Source organism: Oryctolagus cuniculus, chromosome 6 (assembly GCF_051225735.1).
Source record: "Oryctolagus cuniculus isolate XC-2025 breed Fujian yellow rabbit chromosome 6, ASM5122573v1, whole genome shotgun sequence".
Taxonomy (NCBI): domain Eukaryota; kingdom Metazoa; phylum Chordata; class Mammalia; order Lagomorpha; family Leporidae; genus Oryctolagus; species Oryctolagus cuniculus.
In genome coordinates, this window is record NC_142872.1 from 57,451,596 (window position 1) to 57,473,553 (window position 21,958).

Consider the following 21,958-nt stretch of genomic DNA (forward strand, 5'->3'; position numbering starts at 1 on the left):
AGAAGACATGGTTCATTTCAGGTTTGGACTAATTTACCAGATGTCTTTCAAACAATCTCTGGTTTAGATCTCAAATCAAGAAAAAAAAATAATTTAGAGGGTTAGGTCAATGTTCAGTAAATTAGTGTAATCTATTCTTTTTTTTTTATTCTTCAGACTAAGGTTTGGTTTTTGTTTGAGTCCCCACACTCTTTCCCACCTCCCCACTCTGTAAAGCCTTCACTGCACTGAGGCTTCAATAGCGAGACAATCCCTTCCAATGCCCATTAGGAGTCAAAAATCAATGAGGCCTGGAGATGAAGCCAACACAGTTTATCTTTTCATTTCATTGTATCACAGAATATTATTCCCAGATCTTTGAAATAAGCATCAAAAATAACACTCCCTTCCCTGGCTTGCAGTCTCATGCACTAGCTCACATTTGCTAGAAGAGCATTCTAGCAAGGGCTGTTTGTTCATTTTGGTGGGAGGCCCCTAGCTGGAACATGCTGCCCCAAGGTGTTAGTTTTTTTTTTTTTAAGATTGATTTATTTATTTGAAAGAGTTACATATAGAGAGAGGAGAGGCAGAGGGAGAGAGAGAGAGAGAGAGAGAGAGGTCTTCTGTCCATTGGTTCACTCCCCAGATGGCCACAATAGCCGGAACTACACCGATCTGAAGCCAGGAGCCAGGAGCTTCCTCTGGGTCCCCCACATGGGTACAGGGGCCCAAGGACTTGGGCCATCTTCTACTGCTTCCCCAAGCCTAGCAGAGAGCTGGATGTGAAGTAGAGCAGCTGGGACTAGAACCAGCCTTACCCACTATGCCACAGCACCGGCCCCAGCCCACTGTGTTAGTTTTTACCCTCATTCTTGTGTGTGTGCCTGTGTGAGTGTGCGTGGACATGCATGTGTGTGTGCACACATGTGAATGCTCATGTATACACATCCTAGTAACCAGGCACTTGGGGCTTTTGAAAGGCAATGAGAAGAGAGCTCTGGTTTGGAACAGAAGGTGCCTTTGACCACACAGTAAGAGGAGAAAGCACATTTTGGAGACATGGATTTCCTTCTCTCACTTCCAGAGTATTTACTGAGTGCCCACTGTGGGCTTGATGGTCCGTAATTATGGAGTCAACAAGGGGCAAATCTCTTCCATTCTACTTAGGGATCATGAAAGTTAATAAACAAATAAACAAGCAAGAAAGACTCAAATAGTGCTAAGTTCCAGGAAGAAAACAACACAAAGCCATGCTCAGACAGCGCTCAGTAAGGAAGGAGATTGTGGCTGGGTCAGGGTGCTCAGGAAAGAGCTCAGCAGAAGTGATATCTGCACCAGGACCTGAATCACAATGCTGACATCTGGCGACAACATGTCCCAGGCGGTTGCTGCAGCAACAGGAAGACAAGCCGTAGGCCTGCAGTGTGGTGGGGGTGGGGAGAGTGGCCTGGGTGGCACCAGCAAGAGATGATGCAGTGCAAAAGCTTGGGGTGTCTTCTCCAGGCTTTGCAAAGTCAGTGAAGGGAACGAGGAGATCTGATTTGGCTTAAAATGGTCATGGTGGCTGCTGAATGGATGATGGATGGTGAGGGAATATGAGAAGGAAGATGAGGGAGCGGGTCCTGGCAGTCAGCCAATTAAGAAAAGAAGATGGCTGGTACTAGGGTGATGGCAACAGAGACAGAAGGCACTGGACAAATCAGTAATGCGTGGTGAAGGCAGAGATGATAGATTCTCCTCATCTACAGCACTCACGTCAACAACCATCCACTCAGGGAGAACCCGGGCAATAGAGAATTCTGGGCAACCGTCTTTCCCTGCTGCTGTTTTCTCAGCATCATTAGACCTAAGGATCTCCCATTCTTCCCTGCAATCAAAGAAGGGCCATGCACAATGAAGAAGATCTGCAGGGAACATCATTAGCAATGGAAGCCATAACTATTATTTCTGGAGAAAATTCTGTTCGGTGGCTGAGCCCTTGGAAACTGGTAGTTGACAATGAATGCTCTGTTCTGAGTTACAAAATGGAATGGAAGTCCCCTAAGGTGTCAGATAGAAGGCTGACCTATGAACATCTCTTTCAGGGAAAACCAAAACTCCCTCTGGAGAGTAGAAAACATTTAGTTATAATTTACTGTCTGTGATATAGATCTGCCACTATACATCTCTGTGGCCCCAAAACATAAATTATGAGCCAAGGAGACAAAGAACCTCCCCCACACAACTACCACTGTGGCCTCGATAAACCCCAAAATTTCATCACACAGTATTGCTCAATAATTTGAGCTAATTTAACAGCTGGTATCTTGCACTAAACTGAAATTATATCTGAGCTTTGATTCAACAGCCCAGAAGGAATCTTCATTTATCTCCTGGATTCTCCTATAGAGAGAAGGATTATATGTATGTGTTCATGGTATGTTACATGTATGTGCATGTGCTGTTGAAAATAAAAGGAGTGGAGGAGGAGGTACAGTGATATGGGAAGGAGATCAATAAAACTGATGATCTGGCATTTCTTTCTGTATTGCTACCACTGGTTTTCAACTATAAAAAACTTGTAGAAGCTGTCTCTAAGCATCTTGATCTAAAGCCTAGAGTTTCATAAGTCCCTGATTAAAGGAGACTGGGATGGAGCAGATAAGCCTTATGTTATTCTTCCACTCTCTTGAAAATCTAGTTTTCTCCCTTAGAGGATTCTGGTCTCCAAAAGTCAAGATGCTCCTTTTGTGTAGAGAAATGTTGGCACAATGACATGTATGTTTCAATCAAAAGCTGACTCGTTGACTAAAAATTCAAATCCAGAGCCCTAAACGCGCCAATGAGAGGTCAACCCCTGAGCGTGATAGTGGGATAGTCCACTCAGTCAGCCATGGGGAAAGCTTTTGGCTAGGCTCTGGACAGTGCCAATCAAAAGGGTCCCACACTTCCAAGCAGGCTTCATCACCGTGAGTAGGGTGAGGGGAAGCAGGACAGAAATGATGGGAAAACAGAAACATCATGAATAAAACATGAAAATATTATTCTAAACCATGAATCACAAACTCAGGTCCAGCACACCAAATTCAGTCAAGGAGCGTGAAATTTACTTAAACTTCTCCATTTCTATTTGGTTTGGACAGGCCTGTGTTATCATAGTTTTGCTGTTGTTAATACTGTGTCAACACTTTCATTACAGACCTCAATCTCAGAACTTGTAAATGAAGTACAAACCTTACAAATGGAATTTCATGTTTAAATCCAGGATCCTGAGCTCAGAGGAAAGCCAGAAGAAAGACAAAGTTATACGGTTTGTGTGTGTGTGATTTGAAATCAGGCTAGAATTTGGCACATCAAATTAAAACTCTATTTGTCCCCTGGTGAGATTCCCCAATGTTGGTTGAAAATGAGAGATGATTAGCTCTTCAGAAATATTTCTGTTGATGCTGAAAGTGGTTCAAGAACAAATATTTCAAGATTATTAGATGTGGGTACATTTGCATCATTCCAACAACTGAAGGATGTGTATCTGGAGTCCACCCACTTCACAAGGCTGATATTTTTCTATCTATGATGTGATGTTTAATTCTCTAGACAGTTTCTGACTCCAGATAAGGAGTATGAGGAGCTCCTTGTGTCCAGGAAGGCTGAATTCTGGTCCTCATTCATAACCAAAGCCACGCTCTCTATTTAAGCACTCTTAGTGATGGGCACAGGTTGGCTGACTCCACCACATGCCACAGGGTGCGAGAGCAGCTCTGGGATTGTGCAGACACGGTTCAGCTGTCAGGGTTCTAGCTCTGCGGGTGGGTTCCAGCCAAAGAAGTATGCAGAGGAGCTGGTGGCAAGAAGCCCATCCTCATACCCTCTGGGCTCAGATTAGACATTTCTGGGTTTTATCCTCAGCATCCCAACAACCAGCACACTGGACACACACACACATACACACTCATACACACATACAATAGGTGTTCAACAATGTTTTAGTTGTTCCTGGCTACACAGTTCTTCTTGGGAATAGGACAGAAATGTTACCAACAGGGAAATGATTGAGTTCTAAGTAACAGCTTGGTGGTTGTCTGATTTGTCCGTTTCCTACCCACTATTTTTGTATCTAGCAATGAGAATGCACCAGTGTATGAAGACATGTGGTTGCGTGTGTGAGGGGAGCTTGTTTTGTCATCAGCTGTTTGCTGTATCACCAAAGCAAACATTCAGGAGCTTCCTGAAGCCCTCACATGTTTAATCATCTTTCCCCACATTCTGGCTTTTTCTGGAGCAATCCAGTTGGACCTAGGGTTTCACCATCATGGCTGTCACCACTGGTCCACTGCTGGTCACCCAGTGTTGGTTTGATTTCCCTGGAGGGTGGCCCACGCATCCCCCTAGAATGGTGCATACATCCTCAGAGAACCAGCATGGAACCCCCCACCAAGCACATCAGCAAAAACCCTTACCTTCAAACCAAAGAAAATACTAAATCCATGAAATCACTTAAGCCACCCTTCCAAAGAATGGGAGACTCAAAATGTTTTATGCAGCAACCTATAAGAAACTCATTTTGTGGGATGTTTCACATTCCAGCCCATGGTTTATTCCCCCATATATCCCTGCCAGTAATATCAACCAGATGTGGCAAAGAAGTCTGTGTAGAATTGTAAAAATTACAAGCATATTCTGTAATTCCAAAGCATTGTAAAGTCACAGCTTGGTTTTCTTTCCTTCTTAAATTTTTTTTAATACAATTTCCAAGCTGGCAGAATGTTCTTGGGACAAGTATTGCCTGATCACTTTAGACAATTCTGCTGCAGGCCCAACGGGTTAAAGAGATTAAAAATGTAAAACCCAACTCCATCTCTGATAAACTGCAGAGAATTTAGAAAGGTCAACTTGCAAGTATGTGTTTAAGTCTATAAATTTTTCTCTTTTAATGTTTCATGTCTTAATATTGTAGATTTTAGATAGGCACATATGAGCATATAAGTTCAAAATACTGAAGCATGAAATTGAAAGCTTCATAAATCTATGATTATTCTCTTTCTCTTGCTTTCTCTCTCTCTCCCTCCCTCATTCTCTTCTTCTCTCTCTTGAGTTGTGGTTCAGAGCAAGAGGTGCATGAGAAGGCAGAAAAATAAAACATAGAGTTGGGGGGCAAAATGATCTGGGTTTATTCCTGGTGAGTTAAGCTCCTCGTCTCAGTGTTTTCATCTGTCTATTGGATATACAGGTACCCACTTTGCTGATTTTTTTTTTTTTTTGACAGGCAGAGTGGACAGTGAGAGAGAGAGACAGAGAGAAAGGTCTTCCTTTTGCCGTTGGTTCACCCTCCAATGGCCGCCGCGGCCGGCGTGCTGCGGCCAGTGCACCGCGCTGATCCGATGGCAGGAGCCAGGTGCTTCCTCCTGGTCTCCCATGGGGTGCAGGGCCCAAGCACTTGGGCCATCCTCCACTGCACTCCCTGGCCATAGCAGAGAGCTGGCCTGGAAGAGGGGCAACCGGGACAGAATCCGGCGCCCCGACCGGGACTAGAACCCGGTGTGCCGGCGCCGCTAGGTGGAGGATTAGCCTAGTGAGCCATGGCGCGGGCCCTTTGCTGATTCTTTTTTAAAACTGTTTATTTTCATCGACTTGAAAGAGCAACAGAGAGAGACAGAGAGATAGAGAGACGCAAGGAGAGACATCTTCCATCTACTGGTCCGCTCCCCGCAAATGACCATAATATCCAGGGCTGGGCCAGGTCAAAGCCAGGAGGCAGAAACTCCACTTGGGTGGCAAGGAACCAAGCACCTGAGCCATCATCCACTGCCTCCCAGGATGCATTAGTAGGAAGCTGGATCAGAAACAGAACAGCAGGGACACAACCAGCACTCCAATCTGAGATGTGGGCATTACAAGTAGCAGGTTAATCCACTACATCACAGTGCTTGCCCTAACCTTGCTGATTCTTGTGAGGACTGAAGGAGCCTGGCATATGCATGAGGTGTTCAGCACACAGTGAAGCGTCCAACAGAAAATCTATAAAATAATAGGGGCTCTATGAGATTGGAGATTCTTCAAGTATGCCCCAAGGGTGAAACACAGCTAAATCACCTAGGGTGCCTATTTACAAGACCCCTAGGTCCATCCCAGATTTAATGAATCGGACTTCTGGGGTGCATGGCCAGGGAGGCAGTAATTTAACTAGTACTGAAAATGATTTCTTTCTCTATGTGAAGTCTGAGAATCAACTATAGCCTGGAGACTTGTCCTGAAAAGTGTGCTCCTAGTTCAGCAGCAGCACAGTGGGGCTGTTAGAAATGCTGACTCTAGGTCCCAGTGCAGTGCTGTGAAACCAGAACCCACAGTGGGAAAAGATCCCCAAGGATTCCAATGCACAGTCGGGTTCCAGCAGTGCTGGCCCAGACACAGCTCAATTCCAAAATTCTAAAATGTAAGGTGACTCAAAATATTAGCTTCATAATGAACACTACGGGTAAGTCCACAGGCACCTGTGCTTAGCTGGAGAGCTCTGCTAAGAAAAGACACTTTTCATGCCTTCTCTCTTGCCTCTGGCTTGCACTTTCACAGGGAGAGGGCAAGTCACACAAAACAGAAATCCCAAGAGTGACATGGTACCCACTGTAATCCATTATCTGTACACATGCAGATTAAAGCAAACCCGTCTTCAAGTGCATGGTGAAACTCACAGCCAATGCAACATGCTAAAAGGAGAAGGAAGGCAGGAAGGACAGGGATATTTTCCATGAGCCTTGGGTGCTATGCAAGTGCATAATCTGCCAAGACTGCAAAGGGGAGTCTGGTCTCACTGTCAAGGCTGGGCCAGCACAGTAGGGCAACAGGTCTCAGGGATGGAGCTCCAGGCAGATGGGCAGGCTCTGAGGGCCCCACCATCATGACAGATTGGTGTTCCCATCCTCCTATTATCACTTCACCACATCAGACAACAACTCTGCTGGAAAATTGGGTAGTATGGTTTTTGTTTGCTCCACTGGTTTTTCACTTTTATAGCACTGTTTCACATCAATGCAGAGTTTTATAGAGACACATATTGCATGTAGTTATGTTTTAAAGTTTAGTGTTGAATTGGGAGCCTAAGGTGGCTGCAACAGGATCTATGAGTAGCAGAAGGAGCTACCCAGAGGGACAGGGCTCTTGTCATTCAGCAGGTCTGTGCTCAGTTACAGTTTCAAAGAGGTAAAGCAATTAGCACTCACTGAGCTTCTACTAGGCACCTGGCATGTTAACTAGTTTCTAACTCCTCATAACGAGAATAGAAATCATGGGTAGGAATGGGGCTCGAGCCAGGCAAGCTTGGGTTTACCCGTGGTGACTGCCAGTTACTAGCTCTGTGACCTGGCACCTAAATCTCTAAGACTCTTCTTCTTTCCCTGTAAAATGGGGATGATATCATACCTACCTCCTAAACCAGAGATTGCATGAGAGAACATACATGAAGCTCTGCACAAAGCATCGGACCCATACCAAATATACCAGACACACTTGCGATGAGAGCTGGATTGGGCTCCTTACCCTAATTCATATGATGGAGCCCCAGTCCTCAGAGCCTCAGAGCCTCAGAAAGCAACTAGAAGTGGGATCAGCTCTTTGAAGAGATGAATTAGCTCAAGTAAGGTCATTAGGATGGAGCCTTACTGACATCCTCACAAGAGGGAGGGAACAGGCGTGCAGTTGCATAGGGGAGTGACCACATGAAGAGGGCGGCCACCTGCCAGCCAAGGAGAAAACCCTACAGAGGGACGAGTCAGGCCAGCACCTTCATCTTGGACTTTCTACCTCTAGACCACAAGAAGGTAATTTGTCGTGAAGCCACTCAGTTTGCGGTTAAGCCCCCAGCACACGGACACAGCAGCTGTGATTATTATCCCCACACGTAGTTAACGGATGTGAGATGGAAACATCTGAAGCCACTTGCCCAGCATTGGCAGAAAGCAGGATCTGAATCTGGGTCCCATACTTTGCTGGATCATTGGACTGCCTTAAAGAGACATCTGAATGCAGCTTCCAGTTTTTGGGGGGAATCCAGAGCAGGTAAACAAACATAGCAGCAGCGACAGAGCAGACATCAGCAGAAGGGAAGAGGTGCAAACTAGCGGCAAGGAGAGTTCAGGGAGGCCTCCTCCCTGGAAGCAGGTTTTCTGGAAACTGCAGTCCAACAGCCTTGAACTCAGTGGAAAGGGAAGCTGTTTCACCAAGATAACACCCCAGCCCCATGACTTGCAGCACAATTGCTTGGCCACATTTCATATTGTTTTCGGCTGCCTGGGGATTAACTTCCCAAGTCTGTTGTAACTCCATTGCCCCAGGTGAGCGACAGCAGGTTTAACCCTGGTGGCATTTTTTTTTCAAGCTGTCAAATACCTAGTAGAACAGACTGGAGAATAATTAGACTCCGAAGAGCCACCAGCACCACTGCCACTGCAGCTATGGGGTTTAAGCCATCAGCGAACATTGAACAGAGTCCTTGACCTGAACCTAGCAGAGGTGGACCAGCAGGACCCCAGTGATCTGCTCATCCTCACGTGACAAACTCAAAACCAGCTGTGTCCCTCGGGCCCCTCCAAAGCTCCCTAATCCAGTGGAATGCAGAGGGTTTTTAATCACTGTTTTCACCTTGTCTTCTGCTCCTTCTAAGGAATTCCTGGCAACATTACCACTCTGCATTTAAATAGCCAGGAACTTTGTGCTCTCCCATGTGTAGGTGAAAAAGAGGAAACCAATAGCCTGTGGACCGTGGACTGCTCCATCCTGTCCTCTCTAGATGACAGAACTGAAGGCCAGAGAGGTAAAGTAACGTGCCTAGGGCCACACAGCTTTGGCAGGGAGGGGTGAGGAAGGTGGGGGATGGGGAACAAAGCCAGTTTGAGGACCCAAGTCTCCTCCCTCTATCTGCTCCTTCAACCCTCATCTGTCTTGGAGACTTAGGTACTGAAATGTTTGCTCCACAGACCTCACAGCTGCAGTGTAGACTGTACTCTCAGCAGCCAGCTGGCAAAGGTTAACTACAGGCACCTTTCACTGCGCACCTACTATGTGCTGTAGTCAGTGCCTAATGCCCATGGCTGCTTTCCATTTATCCTCGCAATAGACATAGGTAGGTTCCCTTTTTGTCTGTTTTACTGATGAAGGACCTGAGACCTGCAGAGATTAAAGAATTTGCCTAAGGCCACACAGCATACAGCAAGCACCCTTTGACCCTTTCACTTCATTGCCTCTTCCTTTCCCTGAGTCAGGGGGCTAAGGGCTCCTACAAGGACCAGAAGCATAGTCCCTACACTTGGTAGCCTCATCATGGACCTCAGACCAGGAGGCAGCACAGCAGAGGCCTTGCTGGGTACTCTGTAGACCAAGCAATATTACCTAATGCTCAGGAGACTTCCTAACACTAGGTGGCTACCAGCCTTGCTCTAAGCACTTGTGAACAGAGTACAGGGCAGACTTGCCACCACACACACAGCATGAATCAGACAGAGCTGGACCTAGAGGAGGATAGGGGTTGGGTAACCAGCAAAGGCCTGAGAAAAGCACTCAGATCTACCACGAAGCTATTAGCAGATCTTTTCTGCCCAATCCCAGCTGTCCTCAGTAGTGTGCCTGGCTGTGTGGGATGGCTGAAAACTCTGCAGAGACACAGATGGGAATGCAGCCCCAGTTCCCTTGACTCCTGGCTACACAGCCATGGTAGGTTAGATAACTTCCAAGCTTTAGAAGTAGATTTAATAATCACTCCTTTCACATTGATGGGAAGGTTGGATTTGAGCAAGCAAGTCAAGTGCTAAGTGCTGCTTCTTAGTACATGGGATATACAGGCAAGTGATTCAAACTCTCTGAGCTTCAGTTTACTCGTTTATTTTATTTTTAAAGCTTTGTTTATTTGTTTGAAATTCAGAGTTACAGAGAGAAAGGGAGAGACAGAGAGAGAAAGATCTTCCATCCACTGGGTCACTCCCCAGAGGGCCACAACAGCCAAGGCTAAGACAGGCTGAAGCCAGGATCCAGGAGCTTCATCCAGGTCTCCCATATGGAAGGGGCCCAAACACTTGGGCTATCTTCTGCTGCTTTTCCCAGGCCATTAGCAGGGAGCTGGATTGGAAGTGGAGCAGTCAGGACACTAACTGTTGGCTATATGAGATGCTGGCATTGTAGGTAGCCACTAAACCACAACACTGACCACCCCTAGTTTATTCATTTAAAAAAATGGGAGGGGGCCAGTGCTGTGGCATAGTAGGCTAAGCCTCTGCCTGCAGCACCAACATCCCATATGGGTGCATGTTCGTGTCCCAGCTGCTCTTCTTCCATTCCAGCTCTCCACTGTGGCCTGGGAAGGCACTGGAAGATGGGCCCCTGTATCCACGTTGGGGACCCAGAAGAAGCTCCTAGCTCCTGACTAGATCATCCCAGCTCTGGATGCTGTGGCCATTTGGGGAGTGAACCAGCAGGTGAAAGACCTTTCTCTCTGTCTCTCCCTCTCATTGTCTGTAACTCTACCTCTCAAATAAATAAATAAAATCTTTTTTAAAAAAAAGTGGAAGCATTCACTGAGCTTTAGGCTGGGGACTCACAGTAGAGACCATACAGATTCTGAAGTCAGGTGACCTGAATTGATACAAGTTCTACCACTCAGCAGTCGCACGTTATTGGGCAGGATGTTTAAGTCTTTCAGCCTCAATCTCACACCCACAGGACAGCATTGACCATAGTGCTCACCCCACAGAGTTCTTAGGAGAATCACATGAGTTAAGAGATGTAAGGTGCTCAGAATAGCACCTGGCACTCAACATGTTTGCTAGCGTTATTATCTTAAAGTGTTATGTGTAAGGATCCAAAGCACTCATCTGAAGTTCAAGGTACTGCATGGTGTAGATGCTCAACAAACCTGTAGATATCTGGTGTTTGGGCATATGGCAGTCCTTCCCCTGTCTTCTGATAACAGAATTACTCTTTCTTATGGGGAACCCATGTCCCAATCCAGAGGGATGAACACATACCCTGCATACCTTCATCCCCAAATGAGTGAGGTGACACATGACCCAAACTTAATCAACCATTGTCAATAACCTCATTGGCAACCTCATTGCAAAAACAGTTCACTGGCGCATGGGCATGTGACCAAGTGAGGACCGGGAATCCACGTGCAGCTCTCCAGGACTGCTGATGAGCTCACTGTCAACGAGGATTACTATCTTAAGGCTCTGTGGGTCTTCTGCTTTGTTTGCCATCATGTCCACTGTTCCACAGGAAGGAGACACCAAAATGAAGTCCTTTGATACAACTGAGCCCTGGATCCAGTTGTTCCTGAAGCCATAACGACCACTGGATTTTTCAGTTACTTGGACTGTTAGATGAGTATTTCTTCTTTGGGCTAAATGAAGTTTAGTCACATTTCTTTCCCTTGCTAGTTAGTAGTATCATAATTTAGTAGTATTATAATAATATAGGTTGATATTAAATATTAATTAAATATTAAATAGCATTATCATATTGTAGGTTGATATTAAATACTATTTTCTTTCTCATTAGTACTATAAAAATGTCTATTACATGACCACTGTCTTTGCAGAAGGTATTCTTTGGATAAACATTGACTATTAAGCGGTATTGCCCATAAGTCTAATAATAAAAGAGAAAGGATGTCCAGAATTCCTTTCTATCCCGCATAGCTTCCTACAGAGTAGTCAGCCACACAGAATCCACATTTAGAATTCCCTGAGAAATGGCTTGCTGTGTCTGTTGAGATGCTGTGCTCTTTTAAAGCAGAGCCAGTGGCATATGTACACACACTCCTGATTGCACATTTATTGATTTCTAATTTGTACCCCATTTACTTCCAAAAAGGCCCTCGAGTGGCTGACAAAATAAGACAAAGACATAATAGGGCCATTAAGAATAATCAAAGATCAAGCCCAAAGAGAAAAAGGGATTGCTGATTATAGCCCATACCTGGGTTAATATAGCTTCTTTAATAAAAAAATTATATTTAGCTCTCAGTTTTTTGGCAGCCATTCAAAACACGTCATGAGAAGGCACATGGGAAGCCAGGGATGTTTCAGGTCTACAGCTCCATATCCAGCACAGAGACCTGGCCGGAGGAGATCCCCCAGGGGAGAGGTGAACGAATGAATGAGTTGATAAATGAATGAATGGTGGATGAAAGAATCAAAGCTCCTTGAGAGCACTGTCTATATCCTTGGGTCTACATCATTCACTTTTTCATCTACCCATTCAGCCATCACTGATGTGTTGATGTGTGCCAACCTTTGTGTCTAGTGAGGGACGCAAAGAGGGACAAATACCAAAATGAGTTGAACATTGTCCCGGCCTTTGCAGCTGCAGCTCTCTGGCTGGAAGCAAACGCTCAATGTAATTTATCTCAATGTTCACAGCAACTCCTAGCCTCTTCAGGCTTGTGGAGGAAGGAGATCAGAGACTGAGATTGTAAGGATGGGAATTGTAGGAGTAACCAAAGCTACCCTGGTGCATACACCCCCACAGTCCTTTAAACCCTAGAAAACACATAGGCACATCTGTATCTCACTGGATACTTAGAGCACATTTGTGGGACAGGCAGAGGGAGGAGGAAGCACCTCCCTTCACTGATGAGGCTGTTTAGGCACAAGAGGGACAGTGAGTATCCCAGGCTCTCTCAGTTAGAAGGCAGCAGTTAGGACCAAATCCAGGGGTTTCCCACACGTCCATACCTGGTCCGCAGCATCTCAGAGATCTGTTAGGAACACCACTGCCTGACCAGCTCTGAACAACATGGACATCACCTTATGGCACGAAGAGGCTTCCATGAGCAAGAACCAGCCCACTCTACATCCTGCAGCATCTGGAATACTCAGAGACCACCACTCAAAGCTGTCCAGCTGCCCCAGCCCCACGGAAACTGCACTGAGAAAGTGAACCTGAGATCCAACAGCATGTGCTCGTCTGCAGCACTTCGATAACAGCTGGTGAAAGAGGCACACTCCAGTGCTGGGTGGAGGAATGGCTGATAGGTGAGCCTTTAGGAGAGAGCTTTGCAGGGAAGGGGAAGTTCAGAACTGGGGCTGTTTGTGGTGTGCCCACTTGGTATTGCTTACCCAGCGCTGACAGAGACTCAGCTGCTGAACAACAAGCACTTCCTCCAGTCTTGTGTCCATTCAGGTGGGTCAAGGCTGGAAGAGGAGAGGGGTAGGGGCATATCCTTCCCCCATCTTTAGCAAAGTCAGCTAGGTGGACTGAGCCAGAGAAATTGTGTGCACAGCACGAGGAGACCTTGACAAAGCACAGGTGTGTCCTAGAAAAGCCAACAAGACTGCTGTTCCCCAGAGTATCAGCCAATTCTTGGCTACTCTTGTTTCAACAAAGTGCCCTTTGAAAATACATTGATGTATACAGTCTCTGTGTGTGTATGTATGACATATATAAATATATGTTCCTAATTCAGAGTTCACTCTTAAATGCACAAACTGACATGTGTTTCCTATTTTCCAGTTTATCCCAGCGCCTACATGCATTGTTTGATTGCATAAGTAGGCATTAAACACAGCCATGGAGAATGAGAATGGTGGCCACAAGGTTGGAGCCTCCCCAGTGATGTTGGGGTCCCCCCAGCCAGGCTATAAATCTCTCTGTGTCACTCCATTCAGAAAGTTGAGCCTTGGGCCAACCAATTCACCCCATGATCTACACTTGTCCCCACTAGCAGGATTTCAGAGTCATGCTAATGGGCTGGTCTGTGCCAGTCATGCATTTGCCTCACACTCACAGTAAGTCAACCACAGTCTCTATCCCAGTGTGCATACCCAGCTCCTGAGTTCCCACACTCTCACAGTGAATCAGTGCACAGACGGATCTCTAACTCTTCTCCCACACTATATCCTGGACTGTTTGGAAGAGAAAGCAAAATTCAAGGTGTTTCTTCCTTTTCCACCGAAGCACAGCCCTCCAGACCTGCAGTTCCCAGACTGGCAGTGGCAGGAAGAGGTAAGGGGCAAGGGCTGTTCCAGGGAGCAACACAGTGCGGTTGAAATGTTAGTGCAAATCACTACCCTCTGAGACCACCAGCAGCTTCTTGTAAAACGCTTACCTTAACTTCCTGTCCCTCAGGGCATTGCCATGAAGTAACTTCAGACCCAAGCCAGAAGGGAGAGTTCCCTCTCTCCTTGCAAGGGAATGATCCACCAATGCAAGCAACAGCCATTTAAACCACCGACCTCCAGAGGAAGTCAGGTCTAGAGGGCTCAGTGGAGCACACCATATACAAGCCCCACTCCAAGTCTCCATGCCAGAGCCCAACTGCCAAGCTCCACATGGCACAGGACTCCCCACACTAAGGCAACCACATCCTCTACATTGCTTAGGCCAGGCAAGGCACAAGGCAGAGAAATAAGTCAACTCTACTCACAGTCTGGTGAGCTTCGGATTGCTCTGGAAAAGCAATTCTGGAAGGACTTGGAGCTTATTCTTGTTCAGACGCCTAAACAGGAAAGGAAGAAGGAAAGGATGTCAAGGAGACGTTAAATCAGATCAAATGCATTCACAGACACTGCTTCAATCAATCAATCAATCAATCAACAGGTATTAAGATACTCTCTAGATCTTTAAATATGGGATGCTCGACATGTGTAAGGCATATTCCATCTTGGCAAGGCATGCAGTCAAGTTGGGGATGTCAGGAAAAACACAGCAGTGCACTGGGAAGCCACTCCTCCAAAATGCTTCCAGGACAGACATCACTAATCAATTGCAAGCTTCTTTCCCCTGGGTCCCAGACAAGGCTTTTGAAACTCTCTCAATAATGAGTTCCAGGTACCTATTACCAAGTAATGGAACTGGACTATGAAATACACCCCTAAAAGAATAACTAAAATAGCAGGGGAAATATTCTAGATCATGAATGGTGGTGGTGGGAGCAGATAACAGTTGCTATAGCAACAGAGCAGAAGGCAAGACAGATCAGGACAGGCCGAGGACCCAATGCAATCCCTGCCATCCCGGCTCTCAAGACCACAGCAGGGCTGCGTTATGCCTTCCATGGATCCACAGCCTGTTTACCTTTGTTAGCTGTTGTCTCCATAAAAATGGTTTTAGTATTATAAACATTTAAAAATTTTGTGTATTTATTTGAAAGGCAAAGAGAGAGGGAAGAAGGGAGAGAGAGAGAGAACGAAAGGGAGAGAGAGAGGTCTTTCATCCACTGGTTTACTTCTCAACTGCCCACAGCAGCCAGGGTTGGTGCAGGTCAAAGTTAGGAGCCAGAAATTCAGTCCACATCTCCCATGTGGGTGGCAGGGGCCCATGTAATTGAAGCATCACCTGCTGCTTCCCAGGATGAGCATTGGCAGGAAACTGGATTGGAAGTAGAGCCAAGACTCAAACCCAGGCACTATAATTTAGGATGTGGGCATACCAAATGGAATTTTAATGCATCAAATGCCCTCCCTCAATATTGTACAAGTAGGTTGATATTAAAAATATATTGGCCGGCACCGTGGCTCAATAGGCTAATCCTCCACCTTGCGGCGCCGGCACACCGGGTTCTAGTCCCGGTCGGGGCGCCGGATTCTGTCCCGGTCGCTCCTCTTCCAGGCCAGCTCTCTGCTGTGGCCCGGGAGTGCAGTGGAGGATGGCCCAAGTGCTTGGGCCCTGCACCCGCATGGGAGACCAGGAGAAGCACCTGGCTCCTGGCTTTGGATCAACGTGGTGTGCTGGCCGCAGCGGCCATTAGAAAGTGAACCAATGGTAAAGGAAGACCTTTCTCTCTGTCTCTACCTCTCTTACTGTCCACTCTGCCTGTCAAAAAAACTTTTTAAAATATATATGTTAATATTATATGTTCATTTCAAACCAAAAATTCTTTTAATCCTTCTAGATACTAAATGAAAGTAAAAAGTAAACCTTTTCCTGGGCTTCTAACAGTATGGTTAGGACTCAGCAGTTTCCACAGTGCCTGAAGAAGTTGGCTCTGGCAGGGAATCGTGTCTGTGAAATACAGCCTGAGGCAAAACCCAGCCCAGCAGAGATGGTCCACCTTGGATGGCGGTCTACATGGCCAATCTGAGCTCTCCTGGGCATGATCAATGCTAAAGGTCACAGAAAAGTGGCCAACTGTCTTCCCAAGGGGCCTTGAGCTTGGTCCCCATCATATCTGCTCTCATGAGGATGCTGGGCCAAGAGGGAGACACTGTTCCACGCTGGCTTCATGCCCCTCGGCCCCAGCATCCACCCACAGCGTAAGCAGTGAAAAGGAATTCTCCCTTTTCACATGAACCCCTAAACCACTTGCTGTGGTTTCAATAAGATTTGGCTCCCCAACTCATCCAGTTATTTAAACCCCAAAGTCCTAAGTTAGTGTCACTAAAGAGGGTGAGGGCTTGATCCGATTATGGTGTCTGAGGGTGGGGTTTTGGAAAATGATTGAATTGGATTGGGTTGCTAGGGTAGAGTCTGAATCACAATGGTTTTCTAAGGAGAGACCACGTAGATATAGGACAGAAGTGCTTCCTGACTCTGTTTCCAAGCTCACCATGTGTTCCTCCCTCTGCACGTGTTCTACCACGCACCAGCCTCCTAAACCATGAACCAAAATGAACCTCCTTCCTTCAGACATAACTTGTGCTGGGTATTTGTTACAGTGACAAAAAGCTGATTAATACACAGTACATACTTCTCAGTCCCCAGAACTTTCTGGCCGTTTATACCTTGGATAATGTTTTTTTCTAGCTAGAATGAAATGATCAGCTGGCGCCGCGGCTCATTAGGCTAATCCTCCGCCTGTTGTGGCCAGGGAGTACAGTGGAGGATGGCCCAAGTGCTTGGGCCCTGCACCCCATGGGAGACCAGGAGAAGCACCTGGCTCCTGCCTTTGGATCAGTGCGGTGCGCCGGCCTCAGCGCGCCAGCCGTGTTAGCCATTGGAGGGTGAATCAATGGCAAAGGAAGACCTTTCTCTCTGTCTCTCTCTCACTGTCCACTCTGCCTGTCAAAATAAATAAATAAATAAATAATAAAAAATAAAGAATTAAATGATCATGTCTCATTACCTGGGATTACCCTATTATACCTATCTTAGAGCTAAGTAAACTATGGTAAACTTCTTCCCCAGTTCTGGCCCCTGAAAACATATATGCTCACACATAAAACACTCACCAGACATACAAGATTCCTAAGTGGAATTTTGTTGGTGTTTCTCCCACTAGGTCAATAGACAAAAAATAGAAAAATGTAGGATAAGATGGAAGCCCAAAAGGGCAGAGCCTCTGAAAGGGGAGCATTTAAGACCTTATTAATAGGGGCCGGCGCTGTGGCTCATTTGGTTAATCCTCTGCCTGCGGTGCCGGCATCCCATATGGGCGCCAGGTTCTAGTCCCAGTTGCTCCTCTTCCAGTCCAGCTCTCTGCTGTGGCCTGGGAAAACAGTAGAAGATGGCCCAATGCTTGGGCCCCTGCACCCACATGGGAGAACAGGAGGAAGCACCTGGCTCCTGGCTTCGGATCAGTACAGCTCGCCGGCCGTGGCAGCCATTTGGGGGGTGAACCAACGGAAGGAAGACCTTTCTCTCTGTCTCTCTCTCTCTCACTGTCTAACTCTGCCTATCCAAAAAAAAAAAAAAAAAAAAAAAAGATCTTATTAATAAGCCCTATTTCACAAAGGACACTCAGCCCTGTGGGGCCCATGCCACGTGTGGGTTGCTGTGGTTGGGGATGCTGTCCAGGCAACTCCTAACTACAAGGAGGCCAAGGAGCAGAACGACTGGGAAATTGGACAAGATAGGCTCTCATTCCCTGCCTGCCTCTACAGTGGCCTGACTCCAGTGGTTTTTAAATTGAGGTTAAAAAACACACACGATTTACCATCTCAACAAATTTTTAAGCATTTTATTGAAATACGGTCTACATACCAGGAAATGCATGCAAGTGTACAGATAAATGACTTTTGTTGGTCATCTCATCACACTCATCTTAACAATTTTTAAGTGTGATGATTCAGTAGTGTGAAGTATATAACTTCACCTTGTTGCACAACTAATCTCCAGAAATGTTCTAAGCTTGCAAAAATGAAACTCTACACTGAACAACAGCTCTCCTTTTCCCCCCTCTCCCTGTCCCTGGCATTCACCCTGCACCCTATGTCTGTACCAATTTGACCAGCAGGCTAGGAGATTGAGCACATCCACAAAGCTGCACTGTTAAGAAGAGAAAGCAGGAAGATTTGAGCCCATCAGTCTGAGCCCAGAGCCTTGGACGCCATGTGACTTGAAGCCTTTCCATACATGAAAGCTCCCTTCCCCTTCCCTTTTCTTCTCTTCATTCCAGGCTGTCACTGCCTCCACCCCAGCCCAGACAATGACCCACCCTGGAACAGGGCCCTCCCTGCAAAGGGCTCTCATGGAGGTCCCCAGGCAAGAACTGGATCTATGTGGGTCTGTCGGGATCCACCCTCTATTGTCACAGCTGTACAAAGCCTGGTAAGAGTTGCATTCAGACAACCAACACTCCAGTCTAGGCAAAAATCCTAAGATCCGACCCACCACTGCCTGCAGTGGGTAGGGTATTTAGTGTAGTAAAAGCCCTAAACCGGAGTTGAAGCTAAAAATAAAACCAGCTTGGCTCTGAGGCTCCCGGAAGGGAAGGAATCATTTTCAGTTCTTTGCCAGTATTTGTGGCTGGACAAAAATAAAAATGCAACCAAATTTAGCCAAATGTGCACTGCCTGGTGCTTCATAAACTCTGAATAAGGATTCTGGGGTGGCAGGGCTGGGCTCTGCTGCCGAAAGCCTTGGGGCCTTTCCACTTCAGCTTGGGCTGTTTGCATGCTGGTTCTCTATATTGGAAGGAGCTCGATGCTTATTCACATTTACTTAGTTAATAGATCAGCTGAAAGGTCTTTGAAAAGCCACCAAAGACACTGAATTGCATAAAGTACATTTCCTACAGGGCTGCTACGAATGCAGATAATGAACAGAATGAAATGTTCAGTTCTGATGGAGAAACAGGTAAGTGCCTGACTGCAGACGGTGCTACTGGTTGGGGTGTGCTCGTGCCGTCTGCTGCTTCTGTTACTCTGGGACCAGAGATGGAAACCTCTGACTGCAGTTCAAACCACAAGTAAACCCACGATTCGATTCCTGGGTCACATGCAAAGGAGGACAGATCTGGGGTTGCTAAATGGAATATGGGCCAGGTCAATGACAGGATATAGTCCACACTGATGTCCCTTATCCCTTGAAGATCACAGTTCCTTCTCAGCCTTCCTGCTGCAATAATCAGGAGAAGCAAGGTCAAACCCCCACTGGCTGCTGAGTTACAAGGTCATAACGTTTTCCAGACTAAACTGTGAAACTCCAAGTAACAGAGCCCTGTGTTTGTGGAACCATTGAAGGCCTTCCTGGATGTACCTGGTATGAGATATAATTGTGGACTCCATCCATTCAAGCGCCTATACATTCAATTACTTATTTATCCAATCATCTGGCCACCATTTACCCATCCATTCATCCATGCATCTGTCCATCTATTCTTCCATCTTTCCAGGCTTTTTCCAGTACAAATATACATAGGCAAATAAGATTCAATTCTTTTCTTTAAAAATGCTGTAACCTTGGAAGAGATAGTCATGAAAGCAAAAAAGTGCCCCATCACCTTATAAACCAATGTGTTGTGGGAGTACCGAAGAGAGGCAGCTAACCCAATCCCAGCTAAGGGAAGGCTTCTCAAAGAGGGAGGTTTTGAGTTTACCCTTGTCAGACAAGTGCAACACTCAGGAAACATGGACTCAGCCTTCCAGAGCTAGAGGTCAGGATGTGCACCTAACTGGAGGGCTAGGAGAACCAGGACCATTTGGGAGTGGGGCCTAGCCAGGGTTGCATGGCTGGAGCCTGCAGGTGATTTGAGAACACTCAATATCACAGTGTACAGGAATTTAGAGTTCATATCATGAGCAGTCTTGTGGGGTCATGACAAAGGATTTGAACCTGTTTTTTTATAGACAATAAAAACAAGGCATTGAAAGGTGTTGCACAAGAGAAAGATTAGCAAATGGTTTGAATTTTTGAAGATTCTCCTCAGTAGCAGTAAACCTAGTTTTGAGGAGGGTATAGTTGGGGGCAAGGAGACCAGAAAAGAGTAAAGAGCTCCTGAGTACTGAGTATGAGGACCTGGTTAAGAATGCGAGCAGCGTCAGAGTGTAGGAGATGACATGAAGTATAATCAGCAGGGGATGGTGATGGGATCTGAGGGATGAGGGAGCTACCAGAGGTATAAAAGTGTCCTCTCCCTTGCTTCCTGGTCCCAAGCCTGGGTAACCAATCAGCTGAAACCATCAATCACTAAAGAAATGTATAGGGAAGGGAAGGACACCACACAGAAGGCAGTGCGTTTAGATTAAGGATTTCTCTACCACTGATGTCCCCCAAATGTGTTTTGACAACTAATAGCTGCAGCCAGTAATAATGTCAATAATACTAAAATCATGAGTCAAGCACTATACCAAGAACTTTACAGGCACTACCTCATGGAATTTCCAAAGAAATACTAGGAGACCAGTACCTGTGCTGTCCTAGTAATAAGCAAAAGGAGGTCTAACAGGATTAAGGTAGTTGCTCAAAGTTGACCAATGTCACAGCAGTGGGATTTGAACTCAGGCACCTGAAGCTAAGCCTGTGCTCTAACTACCATGTACAATGATGACAGGTCACTGAGCCCTTCCATATGAACTGTCTTGATTTATCACCCAACAAGTGAGTCTCATCCTCTTAGGTTCCAAAGGTCAATGAGGGTGGGAATTCGTCTGACACATACTTTGTGTTCCAACAGCAGCCTGTACAGTGCCAGGCACACAAGGGGCCTTAAGAAGGGAGTCTTAATTTCAGTGAATGAACTAAAAGGCAGGCATGGCCAGTTAGGGGATCCTGAGGAATTAGTAGACTTCCCGGGCTAAGTGCAGAGAGCCATCCTAGGTGAAGGTGAACGGGAGCCTCAGAGGGCCTGTCTGCACGCTATAGAAGCTTCTCGAACACTCAGCCACCACACTGACCAGCTAGGCAAGCAGGGGGTGGAGCTCACTGCTTCCCCTTGCAGGTGAAGGACAGCAGTGAGGGGCTTCAAGGGCCCCAGAATGGCCCACAGCACGGCAAGCCCTTCCTGTTCTCCGGGAGGTGTGGGATGTCCAGCTGCAGCTAGGGCCCAAGGGAGGCCGACAGTCCAAGTGTGCTAACCCCGAAAGGTCACTGGGACTGATTGCTTTAGTAATGAACTCAATTGGTTCCCCTTCCCCAGGCAGTTTCTTAGGCAGGCTGGATTCCTTCTCCGTCTGCTACTGGTGCTCTCAGAAACCGCCATGTGTCTAAGCAACAAGAGCTACAGTGGCTCTGTTATTCAGAGCAGAAGCACCATGCTGCTCCTCATGGAAGATGGGGAGGCACAAGGATTCCCAGAGAGCTCTGCTTTCAGGCCAGGAAGCCCAAGGAATGACAGAAAATTTCAGGACAAGGGCAGGACAAGGGCAGAACCAAACTGCACAGGCCTCAAAGCTCTGTTCAGAAGTGACACTGTCCCCCAGTGAGGATACAAATACATTAGAGCCAGAAAACTTGAACCTGGGGCCATGCAAAGAGCTAGAGAGTCCCGATTTGGGGCTGTTTTCACCAACTGTTCACTGAAACACTCGGGGGCCTCACATCAGCTGGCTCGGCCACCTGTCAACCCCAGCAAACTCAGACTTTTTTCCTGCTGTGCAAATTTTCATAATGCACACTGGTTGTCCTGTGTTTAGTTCAGTAGGGAACCTGATTTGTGGTGGTGCTCGGTTTGCACCACTCCTGATCGGGTAGGGCCCCCATGTGTGTGGCGAGAAAGCCTAGTGGCCTGCAGTCTCAATAGAGTGGTCACTTCAGTTGAGGGAATGCTGGTGTCTGGCTTTGTGGCTCTCTTTGCAGAGTGAGGGATTTACAGTTTTACTGAGCTATGCCAGGGCTTCCTTTGTATCGCACTAAGGAAGCA

The 21,958-nt window shown here is 46.6% G+C and overlaps 1 protein-coding gene across 1 annotated transcript in view; it reads right to left on the bottom strand.

Annotated features, from left to right (window-relative positions):
• The window catches only part of SLIT3 (slit guidance ligand 3), a 642,447-nt gene that overhangs the window by 512,763 nt on the left and 107,726 nt on the right, over positions 1-21,958 (bottom strand). Inside the window, exon 4 of the mRNA XM_002710368.6 lies at positions 14,366-14,437. Coding sequence (XP_002710414.4) covers positions 14,366-14,437 — 72 coding nt within the window. The remainder of the gene's footprint in view (positions 1-14,365; positions 14,438-21,958) is intronic.